Source organism: Bombina bombina, chromosome 3 (assembly GCF_027579735.1).
Source record: "Bombina bombina isolate aBomBom1 chromosome 3, aBomBom1.pri, whole genome shotgun sequence".
In the NCBI taxonomy this organism is placed as follows: Eukaryota; Metazoa; Chordata; class Amphibia; order Anura; family Bombinatoridae; genus Bombina; species Bombina bombina.
In genome coordinates, this window is record NC_069501.1 from 859,549,530 (window position 1) to 859,571,984 (window position 22,455).

Genomic DNA, 22,455 nt, shown 5'->3' on the forward strand with positions numbered 1-22,455 from the left:
AGCACTTGGAAGTGATGTTGCTGTATAACTGTAAAATGCTGGCTAAAATATCACCTGAACATATCTATGTAAAAAGGGAAGATTTTTTTACCTTAAAATGTAATCAGTGGCAACATCCCATTGTAAAGTCACTTTAAGCAGCCAATCAGGATGCTAGTCTTGGGACTTGCAAGGGAGCATGCATCTGGGATCTGCAGGCACAATCAAGTTATTTATCTCCTCAGTTTAAGTAAGATTACTATAAAATCTTGCAAGTTTTTACAGAAATCTCTTAAGATCGCCGTAAAATCAAAGTGTAACATCAGCACTGATGAAGCTGATTGGCTGCTATTTTTTTCAACATGCAGCTGACAGTAGCTGAAGTATAAATGTTTACAGAGTACTTACTATTATGAACTGAATTTTTTTTTAAAGATGTTCAGGTGATATTTTCGAGTTAGCTTTTTACAGCTTCGCTTTCAAGTGCTTCAACATTTGGGTATCATGTCCCTTTAAATGTTTCACAATAAAAGTATTATCTTTAAGAATATGCATTCAAATAATAATTTCCATAAATAGTTAATAAAACACAATTGAAGAGAAATAATTAATATGATTGATAAAGAATGCATTGTTAATTGATGTTTGAATATTTTGGCTATGTTTGATTGAACTGATTCTTTCTATTTACTTTTGCTGTTTGTAAGAAGGGTTTTTGCATTTATAAACCGATTGAATGGCCTGTTGGAAATTTCCACCAACAGCAACATAAAGTAAAAGGTTTCCAAATGTATTTAATGAAGCTATTGGTCTAGAGGCTATATACACAGCATGAATATATGCCTCATAAAAACATTCAACTTTATAAAGTCGTGTTTCAATTCGAATGGCTCTGAGAATATGCAGTGGTAAGAAACAAGCGTAAAAAACCACCAAGAGGATTATAACAAGTTTACGGGCTTTTTTCTTATAGTCATCATTTGTATAAGGTCCATTTGCCAAACTGACATTTATAGATGTGTAGCACAGGGTCACAACCACCAAGGGCAATGCAAAGCCAACAGAAGTGAGAAATGCATTATACCATCGTAGGTTGTACATTTTTAGGGAAACTGCGAAGTCCACACAAGCAACAGTATCCTGAATTTCTGTCATTAGGAAAACCATGGGCAGGATCTCTATTATTGCAATTACCCACACAGCTGCACATGCTATTACCGCCCATCTCCTCTTGTGAATCGAGTGGAATTTCATTGGATGGACAATGACAAAATAGCGGAAGATGCTGAAGCAAGTGAGGAAGAGAATACTTCCATATAGATTGAAATGGAAGACAATACGGATCAGTTTGCACATAAAGTCCCCCAGAGTCCAATGTTCCTGATTTGCATAGTTAAAAACTAAAAAAGGAAGGCTGCTCAGATGCAAGAGGTCTGTAATAGCAAGGTTGAATAAGATTATGATGCTGGTTCTCCATGGTCTCATCTTTACAATGTATATGGATATTGCAATAATATTTCCTGGAAATCCAATAATGAAAATAATGCTGTACATTGCTGGTAGAAAATACACTTTTATCAAAAAATCAGTTGCAGAATGTGTGCAATTTGATGAAGTCTCTGAGTTGCTCTGCGTAGAAGTATAATTGTTGACATAATCTGATATGTTATCCATGATTATCATCCTTCTGAAAGAAAAAATACATAAAAACACTCATTTTAAATATATGAACCTATTAGGTTACCAAAAGCTCAGAAAGAACAGACTTCACATGATGTAACCAATGGATTGCTTTACAATGGTTTGTTGTACGTTTTTTTGAGAGATCATACTATTACATTTATGTTATTTTAAAAGATGAATAAGATAACATTTTATTTTATTCTGTCATATCTACAGAATTTAATTAAAAAAAAGGGTAAAAAAAATGTATGTCTGAAATAATATTCATGCACACCATAATATGAAAAAAATTAAAATGTTTTGTGACATTATACTTAGTGTTGAACACCCAGATTAAACAGGTGGGCATGCATAGTAATAAAACTGTCAGTATTTGGGAAATTAGAGCGTGTGGTCTTATTGCTCAGTATTTAAAAATGTCAAGTAATTAGTCTGATTTGTGCAATTGGATAATGCTATTTTATTAATATGTATAGCTGTTTGTTACTGGTATCCGTCTGATAAATACATAAAAAGTTTACAAAACAAGTTTACAAAACAAAAAAAAAACAACATATGAGTATACTTCTTAACGGTTATGTCTCTGGATTGTTCTGTGACAGCAAAACAATACAAATTTTGCAACAAAATTATTATGTTAACACATAGAAACATTTATGTTAGATGAAGATCATTTGCCACACATTTCTACACTACTGATATTTATTACGCCTTTAACTAAATTATGTTTGTCCCCTTAATGTTTTCAGGGAATATAACTTTTTATCATATTTTATAATTCTGCAGAAAATAAATAAGAATGGCAATTATTGGAAATGGAAAACAAAGATAGTCTATATTTTTAATAATGTATTTTGATTAATGATCTCCATTTTGTATAAATAAATTTATCAGATAAATAAAAAAAATCCAAATGAAATGCCAACAAGCAAATTTGAACTGATTTCCATGTACACAGTTTGTTATCATAAAGTAGTCAAACTTCAATACCTGGCAATAAATGTCCACAGAGTAGCTGCCACTGGCTCATTAGCCCTGCCTGTTGTGGTTAGCAGAAAATAAATCCATAAAAATGCTGATTCTCACAGAAGGGCTGCTGAGTTCTTCAAAGTGAAGACAGAAATAGTGTTGTGAATAAGTAAAACCAGAATATCTCACCACTACTCTTTTGTAAACAAAACCCCGCCCATTTCCAGTCTGGATGTTGAAATCTGTGCATAGCAAAGTAAGATTTTAGCATATGAGGACACTATTAATTTGTTTAGCTTATTGATACAGATCTGTTAGCAAAATAAAAATGTACTGATGAATTTCTGAAAGAGAAACTGACACTTATAAAAATTAAGTCAAGTTAACTATCCTTAACCAGTGTGCTGTATATGCCAATATAATGAAAGGAATATTAAGCTTAAAGTGATGGTAAACTTCACCAATGTGATCAACAATATTTAAAATTCTAAACTAAATAACTGGCACTTTCATTCATCAAATTTAGTTAAAATGCTTCATTATTTAAATGATTACCCTTTTTTGTTTTTATCAATTGCGCCGTTCCTCCACCTGTCATGCATTTGCCATATTTTTTCTCTTTTCTGACGATGCAGGCTCTAGCTAATAGGGTAGTGCCCCCTTTGTTGTCCTGCAAGTTAACTTTCATGTCCCAGTTTACCTTTGCGCATGCAGCTTATTTTCAGGTGAATCTTCAATGCCATGCGCATTCATGTTGTCACGCATGCTCAGTCTTTACTGCCTTTATTTCCAATGGCATATAATTGTGTTTTAAGCTAAACAAGGTTAGAAAACTGGTTCAAACATTGCAGCACCCATTACTTTCTAGAAAATACACTTTTACGCTACCATTTTCAATAATGCTTTGAATACATCATTATGTCTAGCATGTATTTACTTTTTTACATCCAATTAAATAACAGATGTGAAGCCCTGGTTCAAATAACTATCCTGTGAATAAAGACAAAGTGGCGCCCTAGCTTTTGAGTGCGAGCGATATTGTCTTTTTGCACGCAATGGAAATAACTCTCATATTACAAGGTAAAAGTAAACTTAATTGCGAGAGTTCAATCGCATTTTACGCTCTTCGTGTTAGTTTGACTAAAAACCTCGTGTAGAGGGTAGTGCGTTAAAAAAAATTGCACTAAACACACAAAAAAAAATACATTCAAAATTACAATTACACTCATACAAACACTATCTAATAAAATTAGCCATATAAATATTACAAATAAAAAGTTATAAGGGTTAAAAGGTATATGACAAGGTGTTTGACTGCAAAGGGCTATATTGTATGTATACATACAATACATATACATGTCAAAATATGTGTGTGTGAGTACATATGTATTTATTTGTTTGTATTGTACTGTACATTTACTGTACATATATCACATTCCAATGTCCTTCACTTACAGGAAAATGTTATTTTTATTGTAAATACATATTTCTAATTGTATCTGTATATACTTATACCTGTATATCTATTTCTATAGATATATATATATGTATGGATACCTATTTTACATTAACATTATTAGAAATATATAGAAATATAAATTTAATAATAAAAATTAAATTTGTTTCTATGTGAAGAACATATGAATGTAAAATATGCGTAACGTGATTCATGTTTTGTGCTTAAGGTGTTGAAATATTAAATACTCAAAATATTAATAATAATTATTAAAAATGATTATACATACTGCAAAAATTCTAAATAATCCATAGTGGGAGGTATATATTTCATTGCCATCCACTGAGGGTTTGCATTCTTTTCTTTGGTTTATAATAAATTATTATACCTCTGTTGCACTACACACTTACAGATTCCCTTAAAATAGTAAGTGTGTAATAACTGGGTCTGATTAATTCTGGTGCCAATCATCCTTTCTAGACATTTGTACCTGGATTCCAATGAGGAATCTTTCTATTAGTTTGATGTGAGCACAGAAGTGATTTAGTAGTCAACCTTTGAATAATTGTTTGGAGCACACAAATATACATACATATTTTTAGCACAATAAAATGGCAGAAATAAATTATATAGAATGGGATTTTGACATTAGTGATACTTTTTCAGTAGCACAAGGAAATACAACTGAATGAGCAATCTCTGGCAAAACCCCAAGCATATTCAAAGTCTTGAAGGACTATAAATTAAAAGTTTTGAAAGAACAAAAAATAAATTGGGAGGTTACTAGCCTGGACAAATATCTTGAAGCCAAAATGATTCCTAGAGGCCTAAGAATTAGAAAGAAACCAGGCAATAATTTAAATGACCCCATTGTAACAGATTTTCAAAAGAAGTTTGAAAATCTTGCCAGCGATTGCTCCTTTGGTTGGATGAGACTAATGAAGGAGGAGAACGACTTAAGACTAAAAAATATACAGGAAGATATAATAATATTCGACTAGATTACGAGCCTTGCGTTAGCCTTAAAAAGCAGCGTTGAGGGGTCCCAACGCTGCTTTTTAATGCCCGCTGGTATTACAAGTCTGGCAGGTACAGGAGTACCGCTCACTTTTTTTTCTGCGATTTTCGCATACCGCAAATCCCCTTATGTCAATTGCGTATCCTATCTTCTTAATAGGATTTTCCTAACGCCGGTATTACGATTGCTGGAAGAAGTGAGCGATAGACCCTCTCCTGTCCTGACTCCTACCGCATTTAAAAGTCAGTAGTTAAGAGTTTTATGGGCTAACGCCGCAACATAAAACTCTTAACTAAAGTGCTAAAAGTACACTAACACCCATAAACTACCTATTAACCCCTAAACTGAGTCCCCCCCAACATCGGAAACACTTAACTAAAAAGTTTAACCCCTAATCTGCCGACCGGACATCGCCGCCACTTTAATAAATATATTAACCCCTAAACCGCTGCACTCCCGCCTTGCAAACACTAGTTAAATTTTATTAACCCCTAATCTGCCTGCCCTAACATTGCCTGACAAGATGGTGTCCCTTCAATTCCGATTGGCTGATAGAATCGTATCAGCCAATCGGAATTAAGGTAGGAAAAATCCTATTGGCTGATTCAATCAGCCAATAGAATTGAGCTTGCATTCTATTGGCTGATTGGAACAGCCAATTGAATGCAAGCTCAATCATATTGGCTTATTGGATCAACCAATAGGATTGAGCTTCAATTCTATTGGCTGATTGCATCAGCCAATAGGATTTTTCCTACCTTAATTCCGATTAGGATTCTATCAGGCAATTGGAATTGAAGGGACGCCATCTTGGATGACGTCACTTAAAGGAACCTTCATTCTTCAGTCGCTATTGGATGGAAGAGGATGCTCCGCGTCGGATGTCTTCAAGATGGACCCGCTCCGCTCCGGATGGAAGAAGATAGAAGATGCCTCCTGGATGAAGACTTCTGCTGGTCTGGATGTCCTCTTCTGGCCGGATCGGATGAAGACTTCTGCCCCTCTGGAGGTCCACTTGTGCCTGGCTGGGTGAAGACGGCTCAAGGTAGGGTGATCTTCAAGGGGGTAGTGTTAGGTTTTATTAAGGGGGGATTGGGTGGGTTTTAGAGTAGGGTTGGGTGTGTGGGTGGTGGGTTTTAATGTTGGGGAGGTATGGTATATTTTTTTTTACAGGTAAAAGAGCTGATTACTTTGGGGCAATGCCCTGCAAAAAGCCCTTTTAAGGGTATTTGTAATTTAGTATAGGGTAGGGAATTTTTTATTTTATTAGGGGGATTAGATTAGGTGTAATTAGTTTAACATATTTGTAATTTCTTTTTTATTTTATGTAATTTAGTGGGTATTTTTTTCATAATTTAGTTTATTTTATTTAATTGTAATTAATTGTAGGTAGTTTAGGGAATCAATTTAATGATAGTGTAGTGTTAGGTGTAATTGTAACTTAGGTTAGGGTTTATTTTACAGATAAATTTGTACTTATTTTAACTAGGTAGCTATTAAATAGTTCATAACTATTTAATAACTATTCTACCTAGTTAAAATAAATACAAAGTTGCCTGTAAAATAAAAATAAACCCTAAGCTAGCTACAATGTAACTATTAGTTATATTGTAGCTAGCTTAGGGTTTATTTTATAGGTAAGTATTTAGTTTTAAATAGGAATTATTTAGTTAATGATAGTAATTTTATTTAGATTTATTAAAATTATATTTAAGTTAGGGGGTATTAGGGGTAGGGTTAGACTTAGGTTTAGGGGTTAATAACTTTATTATAGTGGTGGTGACGTTGGCGGCAGATTAGGGGTTAATACATTTAATATAGTTGCGGCGACGTTGGGGGCAGATTAGGGATTAATCAATATAATGTAGGGTTCGGCGATGTTGGGGGAAGCAGATTAGGGGTTCATAGGGATAATGTAGGTGGCGGCGGTGTCCGGAGCGGCAGATTAGGGGTTAATAATATAATGTAGTTGTCTGCAATGTTGGGGGTGGCGGATTAGTGGTTAATAAGTGTAAGATTAGGGGTGTTTAGACTCGGGGTTCATGTTAGGGTGTCAGGTGTAGACATAAAATTCCTTACCAACAAAAACTCGTAATCTAGCCGATTGAATGTACAATTACAAAAATACCAGGATGAGGAGCAATATTCTAAATTAATGGGGGTAGCCAAACTAGAAGTAAAAAAAATACAGGATGCCATAAAATTTAGAAAAAAGCGGAAATATCAAAGAGACTGGAGTGATTATCAAGAATATAGGGTGTATGATTATACCCAAATCTATACAACTAGTACAGATTCCGAGACCTCTGAAAAAGAAAATAGGAGAGCCCCTAATAGAAGGAATAGGAGAGATAGTTTTTTAGCGAAGACAGCCCCGCAAAAAGAATCCATAGAGGGGGGAAGCAAAGAAGACAGTCTTGTACCAGACAAAGGAAGGTATCCCCTGAGAAATCAGAGGAAAGAAAAAAAACTAGAAGATGCACCAGATACAAAAGTAGTGAACTTGTCACAGAAGGTAATATCTGAGGATCAGATTAAAGTTCTGGAGAAAGGGTTAACTTTTGCCCCTACCAATGAATGTGACAAGTTCACTGCAGTTAAGGATATGCATCTCTTTGCGAGAAAGATAGTTTTAAGGAAAATACATCAGGATAAATTACAAACAGCCACCTTAGACATGCAGGATAGATTACTATTGCAAGATTGGACAATAACTAGCACTGAAAGAGATGAGGATCAACACGAACCTATAGGATTTAGCAACCTAGGTAAAAAATCTGAATATATGCCGGCTCTATCAACAGTACCATCAGTCCATAATTTTGTAAAAATGGTGGAGAAGGATATAATTGAAATGAAAATTTCAGGTAGTCATAAAGACAATTTATCCAATCAAGAGAGAAAAGCAATTAAAGAGTTGAAAAAAGACACATCAATAATCAAGCCATCGGATAAGGGGGGCAATGTAGTAATCCAAAAGGCCAAAGACTTTCGCCTAGATTACGAGTCTAGAGTTAGCCTTAAAAAGCAGCGTTGAGAGGTCCCAACGCTGCTTTTTAATGCCTGCTGGTATTATGAGTCTGGCAGGTATAGGTGTACCGCTCACTTTTTTTCCGCGACTCGAGCATACCGCAAATCCACTTACGTAAATTGCATATCCTATAGTTTTAATGGGATTTGCCTAACGCCGATATTACGAGTCTTGAAAACTGAGCGGCAGACCCTCTCCTGTCAAGACTCCTACCGCATTTAAAAGTCAGTAGTTAAGAGTCTTATGTTACGGCGTTAGCCCATAAAGTGCTAAAAGTACACTAACACCCATAAACTACCTATTAACCCCTAAACCGAGCCCCCCCCCCCCACATCGCAAACACTTAAATACATTTTTTAACCCCCTAATCTGCATACCGGACATCACCACCATTTCAATAAATATATTAACCCCTAAACTGCCGCACTCCCGCCTCGCAAACATTAGTTACATTTTATTAACCCCTAATCTGTCGTCCCTAACATCGCCGACACCTACCTACATTTATTAACCCCTAATCTGCCGCCCCCAACGTCGCCGCAACTATATTAAATGTATTACCCCCTAAACCTAAGTCTAACCCTAACCCTAACACCCCCCTAACTTAAATATAATTTAAAATAATCTAAATAAAATTACTACAATTAACTAAATACTTACCTATAAAATAAACCATAAGATAACTACAATATAACTAATAGTTATATTGTATCTAGCTTAGGGTTATTTTTATTTTACAGGTAACTTTGTATTTATTTTAACTAGGTACAATAGTTATTAAATAGTTATTAACTATTTAATAGCTACCTAGTTAAAATAAAGACAAATTTACCTGTAAAATAAAACCTAAGCTAAGTTACAATTACATCTAACACTACACTATAATTAAATTAATTACCTAAACTAACTACAATTAATTACAATTAAATAAACTACATTACGAAAAACCCTCCACTAAATTATAGAAAAAAATAAAATAATTACAATTTTTAAAAACTAATTACACCTAATCTAATCCCCCTAATAAAATAAAAAAGCCCCCCAAAATAATAAAAAATCCCTACCCTATACTAAATTACAAATAGCCCTTAAAAAGGCTTTTTGCGGGGCATTGCCCCAAAGTAATCAGCTCTTTTACCTGTAAAAAAAAAAAACAATACCCCCCTCAACATTACAACCCACCACCCACACACCCAATCCTACTGTAAAACCCACCCAATCCCCCCTTAATAAAACCTAACACTACCCCCTTGAAGATCACCCTACCTTGAGACGTCTTCACCCAACCGGGCAGAAGAGGTCCTCCAGATGGTCCGAACTCTTCATCCTATCCGGGCAGAAGAGGTCCTCCAGACGGGCAGAAGTCTTCATCCAGCCGGCATCTTCTATCTTCATCCATCCGGAGCGGAGCGGGTCCATCTTCAAGACAACTGACGCAGAGCATCCTCTTCTTCCGACGACTAACACTAAATGATGGTACCTTTAAGTGATGTCATCCAAGATGGCGACCCTTCAATTCCGATTGCCTGATAGAATTCTATCAGCAAATCGGAATTAAGGTAGAAAAAATCCTATTGGCTGATCCAATCAGCCGTCTTGTGCTCTAAAAGGGGCTAGAGGAATAGACCTCTTAGTGGAACTATCCCTTTTAGGAATTATTGAGTGAACAGGCAGACTCGGATACTGAAATCTGGAACTGGAGACTCGGAACTGGAAGCAGGATTGGACAGCAGTAACGTCCACAAAGAAAGTTGAATCAGACGAAGTGCCCCCTCTAGGACCAGAAACTGGAGTGCCCACTTTAGGGGCAGGAACTGAATTGCCCACTTTAGGAAGACAAGGAACTTGAGTTTCCACTTTAGGAACACAAGGACTTGAGTGCCCACAGGCTAAAGGCAGGAGTGCCCACTTGAGGCCAAGACTGGAGTTCCCACTTGAGGTTGAAGGCAGGAGTGCCTACTTGAGGATGAAAACAGGAGTGCCCACTCTAAGGCCAAACAGGAGTGCTTACTATAGGCCCTCTACTGGGCTTGGGTAGAGGAGCAGGATGCTGGTGCTTGGCAGATGCCTTCTGCAGGGCTAGGGTACTGGAACATGATACTGGTGCTTGGCAGGCACCCTTTGCACGGCTAGGTATTGAAGCAGGATAGCAGAGTGACAGGTTGGTGACACTGAATATACCAAAAGCTGTGACAGGCTGGAAACAAGAGAATAGTCTGAAAACAAGCTGAGGGTAAGATACAAGAAAACAGTCTGATTAGTTGCCAAACACAGGGAGTAGTCAGAAAACAAGCCAAGTTCAATTTACCAGAGAAGCTGTCCGATCATTTGTCTAAACACAGGGGAGAGCCAAAAGAGAGGTCAGGAGACAGAAGATCCACCAGAATAACTCGTATAAAGGTCAGGTCAGAGGCACAAACAGAGTGTAAACCACAATGTTAGGGCAGGGAGTGGTCTGTGAGGCTGCCTTAAATAGCAGTGCTGATTGACAAACTATCTGCAGTTGACAAGCAGGTAGAGCCAGAGAGCTAGACAGTTCAGGTAGCAGCACAAAGAAACTCTGAACCTGGGCCAGAGCCCTCCAGTGGCACAGCAACAAAGCAACAGGCTGAGAGTAAACCAGCAACAGAGGTTCCATGTTCAATCCTGGGCACGGACATGACAACATTGAAATTGGAAATATTCATAACTCCTGTCAGGTTAGGGAAGAGTGTTAGATTTTTTCTCATGTGTCACCATTGAAATCAATGGGGGGAATATGTTAACAATATAACAAAGTCCTTTGGTTAGCGTGTCTCAGGTTTAGCTCTCATGCAAACTTTATACTATCAACTTGTAATATGCGTGCTACCCGATGTACTCAAAACGATTACTTCAAGTGAAGGTTACGATTGAGTAAAAGCTCTAAAAAGCGCCACTTGTAATCTAGCCCCAAATCTATCTAAAACATTTCACTAAAAAAAAGAATATTAAAAAATTAAATTATATATATATATATATATATATATATATATATATATTATAGTAAATAGAGTGTTAATGGCCACCTATCCTACATTCATAATTGTTATTTATTTATTTTTGTCAACATTTTTTCCATTGTCAATGACAAATTTTTCCTGTTCATGCCATTACATTTCAAAGTACACAGAAAGTCCAGCACACACTGTAGTGATATTGGGTGCAAGCTGTAACAGGGCACTGCACAACCCTGTATCAATATCCAAAAATTCCAAGCACAACAGCAGCACTCCACAAAGGTAATATTTACCAGTTCCAGGAATGCCCTACAAAAAAACACCCTTAACAACCAAGGACGTTCCTGGCATTTCCTCTGGTCTTTCAAGCGGTGGAAGGGATTCTGATTGCTTCCAGCTGCTTTTATGGTATTGCAGTGATGCCTCTATATTGAGGCATCCTGCAATATCAATTTTTTTACAAACCGATGCAGAGAGAGCCACTCTGTGGCCCTCTCTGCACCGGTAGCAATGGTGGCGAACAATCATTAGACAAAATCCGGCCCTTTTATCATGTTATTACAATGTGAGCATCCCAAACAAGGGTAACAACCCCTTTTTTTTTTGTTATATAGCTTATATAACAGAAAAAAGCTATATAACAGAATAAATAGGGGTTGTTACTCTTGTTTGGGATGCTCAGATTGTAATAACATGATAAAAGGGCCAAATTTTGTGCATCCTCAATCTGGGAAAAAAATTTGGATTACATATTTTTTAACTTGTAATACTGACTTTGTAATATATCTTCTTAAATGCCCGTGTGGGCTTATCTTTATTGGTGAAACGACCCATAGAGTTAGGGACAGTATAAATGAACAAGTCAAGTATTAGGAGAAAAAATCTTAAATCCTCAGTAGCTACTCATTTTCTGGAGGCTCAACATGGAGTCAGTCAACTCAGATTCCAAATAATAGAGCTTATTTCCCCTTGTAGACGGGGGTGGGGGGGGGGGGGCGATAGAGAGCAGTATCTTAAACAAAGAGAGGAATTATGGATATTTAGTTTAAATTCATTAGCACCAATGGGTATGAATAAGGATTATGATCTGTCAGTATCCCTATAGAAAGATTGTTCCTGTAATTTGAGGTCTGTACATAAAAGTTAATAAATGATGGCTAATGGAAGTACTCTTAAGAATCCATTTATTTAAGGATAGTTATGTCTGTATAAAAACAGATACTGTTCTGTATAAAAATAATTAATTGATATATAATGATTTCTCCTAATAACTGTGTATTGTTCAATTCTTCTTTCATTTGTAAAAGAGAATAAGATGTGATTGTGTATATATTAAGTTTTAACAAAAATTGTTAGGATATTTACATATGCTATTGTAAAAATGTAATATTGTTGCGGTATATAAAGGGTTATTATTTTTAAGTGGGTGTGCTCTATAGGGTATAAAATGTGGAAGAGGAAGTGATGTATGTATAGCATGATTAAGGACATGTAGTCCGAAACGTCGCTGTTGGATCTTTTGTGCTTTTGGCTGTAATAAAGAACTGGTAAATATTACCTTTGTGGAGTTCTGCTGTTGTGTTTGGAATTCATGCCATTACATTTGTCACTCTCCTGTCTCTGTACTTTCTCCATTTCAAAAGTTTCAAATGGTGCCTGAAATTGTTGGGTAGCCATTGCTTTGATGACCGGTGCAGTTAGGAGCTCTAATATGTGATGTAAAAAACAGACAAATAATAAAGTTTATTATCTTCAGTGCGATGTGAACAAGATTTCTAGCAACAGGGGGTATGTACCCAATATTTTGTATCTTATAGATTTCTTAAATTGTTCAAATAAATAGCTTAAATAGCCTACATTGTATTAAGTACACGCATCCCTATAGCAACCGCTCTTTGTTTACACAGTTCGTCAATGGGCGGTGTTCTGATACGCCGCTGGAGCCTGGCGTGTTGACATCACTTCTGGATGGGCATTCTCTCTTGGGAGCTGGTGTTGTTCAGGCATCCTCCTCTTTAAATAGTAACAATCGGTAAGTGCACTTGTTGTTCTTGTTTCTTCACTTGTTTAATACTATGTGGGATGCACCCCGGCCTTAAGTGGATGGTGAGTGCTGGACTTGTAATCTCTCTGTCTTCAGCACCCTACATAAGTTTGATTGCTTGAAATTTACTATTTATGGACATTTGAACTGGTTTTAATATGTCATATGTGGAACAGGCTATGCCTGTAGAGGCCTCTATCTCTGAAGCTGCAACCCCAGAGGCTATCCCTGGGGTCACTACATTTCACTTCACACAAGAAGACGCAGCAACTATTTTGTTTGATGCACTTACTACTGGACCAACAGCTAATAAGCTGGTATATGTTTATAATCATTTGCTCAACCTAAAAAAGAGACTAAAGGTTCTGGAATTACATGGTACCTATCTTTTGGAATACCACCGGAACCGCTCTATACCAAGGGCCTTCCGATTAAGAAATACTCCCACTATAGGCCGATATAATCCATCCTTCTGTGAAAAATGGTGCAGCATTCTAAATAAGTGCTCACTGGACCTACTACACATTGTCATACAGGAAGTAGGTGTACAGCTGCAACAGACAAAAACAGAAATTATACAATATGAACTTCTCCATCTTGATACTAGGACTGGTTGGAAAAACTTAAGAACCAATTTACCCAGTATGAAACTGAGCTTATACAGTTCAAAAATAGAAAATTGGAAATGGTCACCAATGACTACAGGGACCGGCACATCTACATCTTGCAATTATTCAAACAGAAGAGACAAAGGGAATACCCAGGGTGCCAGCGATGCTCTAGGTATAGAAAACCGGCTAACCTAACAACAAACCACAAATACAACCATTAAAGAACCTGCTTCTAACATTGGAGTTACCACACGGTCAAACGTGGGAGGCCAATGCCACGCCCAAGAAGGGGTGGTTACAAGGAGCAAACCACCAGAAAAACCCCAATCTATGGACTTAAATATAGTGGTAAACCTAAGTGACAGGACCTTCACAGAAATTGAAGCTAGGGTCCTGAATAAAGGACTTACAGTCATCCCCACATGTGGCACTGATGAGTTTGCCCTCTATAGATCTTCAGAAATTCCAGAGACTTAAGGAGTACTTTGGACATAAAAATATGATTGACCAACATACGTTTAGGAAGAAATCGACATTTCACCCCTCCAGCAATAACCCAAGTATCCGTACATACCAGCGTTTAACGCATGACGAAATGGAAAAGAACATACACAACAACCTATCTAAAGTTGAATGACAGGCGGTGAAAACTCTGGCTAAGGACCAGAATATTATAATACGTGAGGCGGACAAGGGTGGGGCCATTGTGATTCTGAATTATGACTACCGAGATGAGGAATTAACACAATTGGTAGACACCTTTGGTCTATCTAAAATTACCAACTACTAGTTAATACATTTTTTCTACATATAGATGCTACATAGCTAGATTTATTTCCTGCTCTATAATTGTATGTTTTTGTTTTTGTTTTCTTTATTTAATTCTATTTTATTTCATTTTATTTAATTTAAATTTTATGTTAGCTTATTCTACTTCTCTGTTTTTATTTATTTGGTTCTTGTCCTAATTCTATCTTCCTTTTTTATTCTTTTTTTATCTTTATTTTTTCTATTTTTTCAATTTTTCCTATTTTTCCATTTCTCTATTTTTCAATTTTTTCAATTTTTTTCTATTTTTCGCTTACGTTCTCCTTTCTCCTGTGATTGGTCTCCTGTACTATGGAACAGTCATTCTCTGTTGGCAAGAGATAAGCCCTATACCATTCTGTTCCTAGATTTAGAGTTCTGCGGCCAAAGGGGTGCGTTAGCTACGCCTGCTTTTTTCTGGCTGCACCTTTTAAATACCGCTGGTATTTAGAGTTCACAGAATGGCTGCGTTAAGCTCCAAAAAAGGAGCGTATAGCATATTTACCGCAACTTCAACTCTCGATACCAGCGGTGCTTACGGACGCGGCCAGCTTAAAAAACGTGCTCGTGCACGATTCCCCCATAGAAAACAATGGGGCTGTTTGAGCTGAAAAAAAACCTAACACCTGCAAAAAAGCCGCGTTCAGCTCCTAACGCAGCCCCATTGTTTTCTATGGGGAAACACTTCCTACGTCTGCACCTAACACCCTAACATGTACCCCGAGTCTACACACCCCTAACCTTACACTTATTAACCTCTAATCTGCCGCCCCCGCTATCGCTGACACCTGCATATTTTTTTTAACCCCTAATCTGCTGCTCCGTAAACCACCGCTACTTACATTATCCCTATGTACCCCTAATCTGCTGCCCCTAACACCGCCGACCCCTATATTATATTAATTAACCCCTAATCTGCCCCCCTCAACGTCGCCTCCACCTGCCTACACTTATTAACCCCTAATCTGCCGAGCGGACTGCACCGATACTATAATAAAGTTATTAACCCCTAATCCGCCTCACTCCCGCCTCAATAACCCTATAATAAATAGTATTAACCCCTAATCTGCCCTCCCTAACATCACCGACACCTAACTTCAATTATTAACCCCTAATCTGCCGACCGAATCTCGCCGCTACTGTAATAAATGGATTAACCCCTAAAGCTAAGTCTAACCCTAACACTAATACCCCCCTAAGTTAAATATAATTTAAATCTAACAAAATAAATTAACTCTTATTAAATAAATTATTCCTATTTAAAGCTAAATACTTACCTGTAAAATAAACCCTAATATAGCTACAATATAAATTATAATTATATTATAGCTATTTTAGGATTTATATTTATTTTACAGGTAACTTTGTATTTATTTTAACCAGGTACAATAGCTATTAAATAGTTAAGAACTATTTAATAGCTAAAATAGTTAAAATAATTACAAAATTACCTGTAAAATAAATCCTAACCTAAGTTACAATTAAACCTAACACTACACTATCAATAAATAAATTAAATAAAATACCTCCAATTACCTACAATTAAACCTAACACTACACTATAAATACATTAATTAAATACAATACCTACAAATAACTACAATTAAATAAACTAACTAAAGTACAAAAAATAAAAAAGAACTAAGTTACAAAAAATAATAAAATATTTACAAACATTAGAAAAATATTACAACAATTTTAAACTAATTACACCTACTCTAAGCCCCCTAATAAAATAACAAAGACCCCCAAAATAAAAAATGCCCTACCCTATTCTAAATTAAAAAAGTTCAAAGCTCTTTTACCTTACCAGCCCTTAAAAGGACCTTTTGTGGGGCATGCCCCAAAGAATTCAGCTCTTTTGCCTGTAAAAAAAAACATACAATACCCCCCCAACATTACAACCCACCACCCACATACCCCTAATCTAACCCAAACCCCCCTTAAATAAACCTAACACTAAGCCCCTGAAGATCTTCCTACCTTATCTTCACCTCGCCGGGTATCACCGATCGGTCCTGGCTCCAAAATCTTCATCCAACCCAAGCGGGGGCTGGTGATCCATAATCCTGCAGCTGAAGCGGTCCAGAAGAGGCTCCAAAGTCTTCATCCTATACGGGAAGAAGAGGCGATCCAGACCGGCAACCATCTTGATCCAAGCGGCATCTTCTATCTTCATTCGATGAGGAACGGCTCCATCGTGAAGACCTCCAGCGCGGATCAATCTTCTTCCTCCGACGTCCAACTGAAGAATGACGGTTCCTTTAAGGGACGTCATCCAAGATGGCGTCCCTCGAATTCCGATTGGCTGATAGGATTCTATCAGCCAATCGGAATTAAGGTAGGAAAATTCTGATTGGCTGATGGAATCAGCCAATCAGAATCAAGTTCAATCCGATTGGCTGATCCGATCAGCCAATCAGATTGAGCTCGCATTCTATTGGCTGATCGGCCAATCCTATCAGCCAATCGGAATTCGAGGGACGCCATCTTGGATGACGTCCCTTAAAGGAACCGTCATTCGTCGGGAAGTCGTCGGAAGAAGAAGATGGGTCCGCGGTGGAGGTCTTCAAGATTGAGCCGGTCGTCATCGGATGAAGATAGAAGATGCCGCTTGGATCAAGATGGTTGCCGGTCCGGATCGCCTCTTCTTCCCGGATAGGATGAAGACTTTGGAGCCTCTTCTGGACCTCTTCAGCCGCCGGATGATGGATGTCTAGCCCCCGCTTGGGCTTGGATCAAGACATCGGAGCCAGGACGGATCGGTGTGATACCCGGCGAGGTGAAGACAAGGTAGGAAGATCTTCAGGGGCTTAATGTTAGGTTTATTTAAGGGGGGTTTGGGTTAGATTAGGGGTAAGTGGGTGGTGGGTTGTAATTTTGGGGGGGTATTGTATGTTTTTTTTTACAGGCAAAAGAGCTGAATTCTTTGGGGCATGCCCCACAAAAGGTCCTTTTAAGGGCTGGTAAGGTAAAAGAGCTTTGAACTTTTGTAATTTAGAATAGGGTAGGGCATTTTTTTATTTTGGGGGTCTTTGTTATTTTATTAGGGGGCTTAGAGTAGGTGTAATTAGTTTAAAATTGTTGTAATATTTTTCTAATGTTTGTAAATATTTTTTTATTTTTGTAACTTAGTTCTTTTTTATTTTTTTTACTTTAGTTAGTTTATTTAATTGTATTTATTTGTAGGAATTGTATTTAATTTATTTATTGATAGTGTAGTGTTAGGATTAATTGTAGATAATTGTAGGTAGTTTAATTTATTTATTGATAGTGTAGTGTTAGGTTTAATTGTAACTTAGGTTAGGATTTATTTTACAGGTGATTTTTTAATTATTTTAACTATTTTAGCTATTAAATAGTTCTTAACTATTTAATAGCTATTGTACCTGGTTAAAATAAATACAAAGTTACCTGTAAAATAAATATAAATCCTAAAATAGCTATAATATAATTATAATTTATATTGTAGCTATATTAGGGTTTATTTTACAAGTAAGTATTTAGCTTTAAATAGGAATAATTTATTTAATAAGAGTTAATTTATTTAGTTAGATTTAAATTATATTTAATTTAGGGGGGTGTTAGGGTTAGGGTTAGACTTAGCTTTAGGGGTTAATCCATTTATTACAATAGCGGCAGATTAGGGGTTAATAATTGAATTTAGGTGTCGGCGATGTTAGGGAGGGCAGATTAGGGGTTAATACTATTTATTATAGGGTTATTGAGGCGGGAGTGATGCGGATTAGGGGTTAATAACTTTATTATAGTAGCGGTGCGGTCCGCTCGGCAGATTAGGGGTTAATAAGTGTAGGCAGGTGGAGGCGATGTTGAGGGGGCAGATTAGGGGTTAATAAATATAATATAGGGGTCGGCGGTGTTAGGGGCAGCAGATTAGGGGTACATAGGGATAACGTAGTTGGCGGCAGTGTACGGAGCGGAAGATTAGGGGTTAAAAAATTAAAATATAGTGGCGGCGATGTGGGGGGACCTCGGTTTAGGGGTACATAGTTAGTTTATGGGTGTTAGTGTACTTTAGAGCACAGTAGCTAAGAGCTTTATAAACCGGCGTTAGCCCAGAAAGCTCTTAACTACTGACTTTTTTCTGCGGCTGGAGTTTTGTCGTTAGATTTCTAACGCTCACTTCAGCCACGACTCTAAATACCGGCGTTAGAAAGATCCCATTGAAAAGATAGGATACGCAATTGACGTAAGGGGATCTGCGGTATGGAAAAGTCGCGGCTGGAAAGTGAGCGTTAGACCCTTTCCTGACTGACTCCAAATCCCGGCGGTAGCCCAAAACCAGCATTAGGAGCCTCTAACGCTGGTTTTGACGGCTACCACCCAACTCTAAATCTAGGCCTAGGTTGCTTAGATTGTTCACTACAATTAATGGTATATGATCACCATGCATAACACTATGTCTGTTTGCATTATGCTTAAATAGTCTACATTGTATTAAGTACACGCATCACTATAGCAGCCGCTCTTTGTTTACACAGTTCGTCACTGGGCGGTGTTCTTATGTTCCTGAAGCCTGGCGTGTTGACGTCACTTCCGGATTTCAGATGGGCGTTCTCCCGCGGGAGCTGGCGGCCTTCAGGCTTCCTCCTCTTTAAACACTCGGTAAGTGCACTTGTTGTTCTTGTTTCTTCACTTGTCTGATGACGGGTCACTCCTCGAAAACGTTAACAATATGGATTAAACGCTACTTGTAACAAGGCGAGTGTTCTCTTTGGATTTATTTGTTTGATACTACGTGGGATGTACCCCGGCCTTAAGTGGATACTGAAAGCTGGACTTCTGCACTAATACAGGGAGTGCAGAATTATTAGGCAAGTTGTATTTTTGAGGATTCATTTTATTATTGAACAACAACCATGTTCTCAATGAACCCAAAAAACTCATTAATATCAAAGCTGAATAGTTTTGGAAGTAGTTTTTAGTTTGTTTTTAGTTATAGCTATTTTAGGGGGATATCTGTGTGTGCAGGTGACTATTACTGTGCATAATTATTAGGCAACTTAACAAAAAACAAATATATACCCATTTCAATTATTTATTTTTACCAGTGAAACCAATATAACATCTCAACATTCACAAATATACATTTCTGACATTCAAAAACAAAACAAAAACAAATCAGTGACCAATATAGCCACCTTTCTTTGCAAGGACACTCAAAAGCCTGCCATCCATGGATTCTGTCAGTGTTTTGATCTGTTCACCATCAACATTGCGTGCAGCAGCAACCACAGCCTCCCAGACACTGTTCAGAGAGGTGTACTGTTTTCCCTCCTTGTAAATCTCACATTTGATGATGGACCACAGGTTCTCAATGGGGTTCAGATCAGGTGAACAAGGAGGCCATGTCATTAGATTTTCTTCTTTTATACCCTTTCTTGCCAGCCACGCTGTGGAGTACTTGGACGCGTGTGATGGAGCATTGTCCTGCATGAAAATCATGTTTTTCTTGAAGGATGCAGACTTCTTCCTGTACCACTGCTTGAAGAAGGTGTCTTCCAGAAACTGGCAGTAGGACTGGGAGTTGAGCTTGACTCCATCCTCAACCCGAAAAGGCCCCACAAGCTCATCTTTGATGATACCAGCCCAAACCAGTACTCCACCTCCACCTTGCTGGCGTCTGAGTCGGACTGGAGCTCTCTGCCCTTTACCAATCCAGCAACGGGCCCATCCATCTGGCCCATCAAGACTCACTCTCATTTCATCAGTCCATAAAACCTTAGAAAAATCAGTCTTGAGATATTTCTTGGCCCAGTCTTGACGTTTCAGCTTGTGTGTCTTGTTCAGTGGTGGTCGTCTTTCAGCCTTTCTTACCTTGGCCATGTCTCTGAGTATTGCACACCTTGTGCTTTTGGGCACTCCAGTGATGTTGCAGCTCTGAAATATGGCCAAACTGGTGGCAAGTGGCATCTTGGCAGCTGCACGCTTGACTTTTCTCAGTTCATGGGCAGTTATTTTGCGCCTTGGTTTTTCCACACGCTTCTTGCGACCCTGTTGACTATTTTGAATGAAACGCTTGATTGTTCGATGATCACGCTTCAGAAGCTTTGCAATTTTAAGAGTGCTGCATCCCTCTGCAAGATATCTCACTATTTTTGACTTTTCTGAGCCTGTCAAGTCCTTCTTTTGACCCATTTTGCCAAAGGAAAGGAAGTTGCCTAATAATTATGCACACCTGATATAGGGTGTTGATGTCATTAGACCACACCCCTTCTCATTACAGGGATGCACATCACCTAATATGCTTAATTGGTAGTAGGCTTTCGAGCCTATACAGCTTGGAGTAAGACAACATGCATAAAGAGGATGATGTGGTCAAAATACTAATTTGCCTAATAATTCTGCACTCCCTGTATATATATATATATGTATATATATATATATATATATATATATATATATATATATATATATATATATAATAGTAAATAGAGTGGCAATGGCAAACTCTCCTACAATCATAATTGCTATTTATTTTTTTGTCAACATTTTTTCCATTGTCATTGACTAATTTTTCCTGTAGATGCCATTACATTTGTCACTCTCCTGTTCCTGTACTATCTCCATTTCAAAAGTCTAAAATGGTTTCTGATAATAAACTTTATTATCTTCAGTGCGACATGAACAAGATTTCTAGCAACAGGGGGTATGTACCCTATGTTTTGTATCTTATACATTTCTTAAATTGTAGTATCTTTAATTGAAGTAAAAATCCATTCATACATTGTGAGGTGCTATTTTGTGCTCCAGCTGGCACATTAACTTTGCTAAATGGAGGCTTTTTGTGCGCGTTGAGTTGTGCTCATATTACAAGTTGAAGGTAAAAAAGCTTAACTTTGAATATCGTGCCCACATTAATGTATTCTCTTATAGACTTGAATGGAGCATGAAAAATGGGGAAAAAAACTAACATCCATAATAACGCGCTATACCGATCATGTTTATTCAAGTGTGTTAAATCTGACATGAAATATAATCATTTCACATTCCAATGTTCTACAAATGAAAGAATATGTTCTATTTATTATTAAATATATATATATATATGATGTATATATAAATATTTGATTATATATATAGGTATAGATTTAAATATATATATATATATAAAATTAAATTAGCAGCAGGGAACCAGCACTCCATAAACTCCAACCGCCGGGGTGCACTTCTAAACATCTAGACAATCAAACATAGCAGGGAAGGCAGTCTCCATTTAAAACCACCTTTATTTTGGTAAACGTTTTCGGGGTCTCCCCCGTCCTCAGACCACTTGGTCTGAGGACGGGGGAGACCCCGAAAACGTTTACCAAAGTAAAGGTGGTTTTAAACGGAGAGTGCCTTCCCTGCTATGTTTGATTGTCTATATATATATATATATATATACTCACAGGCCACTTTATTAGGTACACCTTGCTAGTACCGGGTTGGACCCACTTTTGCCTTCAGAAATGCCTTAATTCTTCGTGGCATATATTCAACAAGGTGTTGGAAACATTCCTCAGAGATTTTGGTCCATATTGACTTGTCAGCTGCACATCCATGAGGCGAATCTCCTGTTCCACCACATCCCAAAGTTGCTATATTGGATTGAGATATGGTGACTGTGGAGGCAATTGGAGTAGAGTAAACTCATTGTCATGTTCAAGAAACCATTTTTTTAAAATTATTTGAGCTCTGTGACGTTGCATTATCCTGCTGGAAATAGCCTTCAGAAGATGGGTACACTGTAGACATAAAGGGATGGACATGGTCAGCAACAATACTCAGGTAGGTCATGGCATTTAAATGATGCTTAATTGGTACTAAGGAGCGCAAAGTGTGTCAAGAAAATATCCCCCACACCATTATACTACCA

The 22,455-nt window shown here is 37.4% G+C and overlaps 1 protein-coding gene across 1 annotated transcript; it reads right to left on the bottom strand.

Annotated features, from left to right (window-relative positions):
- Positions 1-666: 666 nt before the first annotated feature.
- OXGR1 (oxoglutarate receptor 1) lies at positions 667-1,653 on the bottom strand. The gene has a single exon (XM_053705480.1). It carries the CDS (start codon positions 1,651-1,653, stop codon positions 667-669), a length of 987 nt encoding a protein of 328 aa, XP_053561455.1.
- Positions 1,654-22,455: the final 20,802 nt, after the last annotated feature.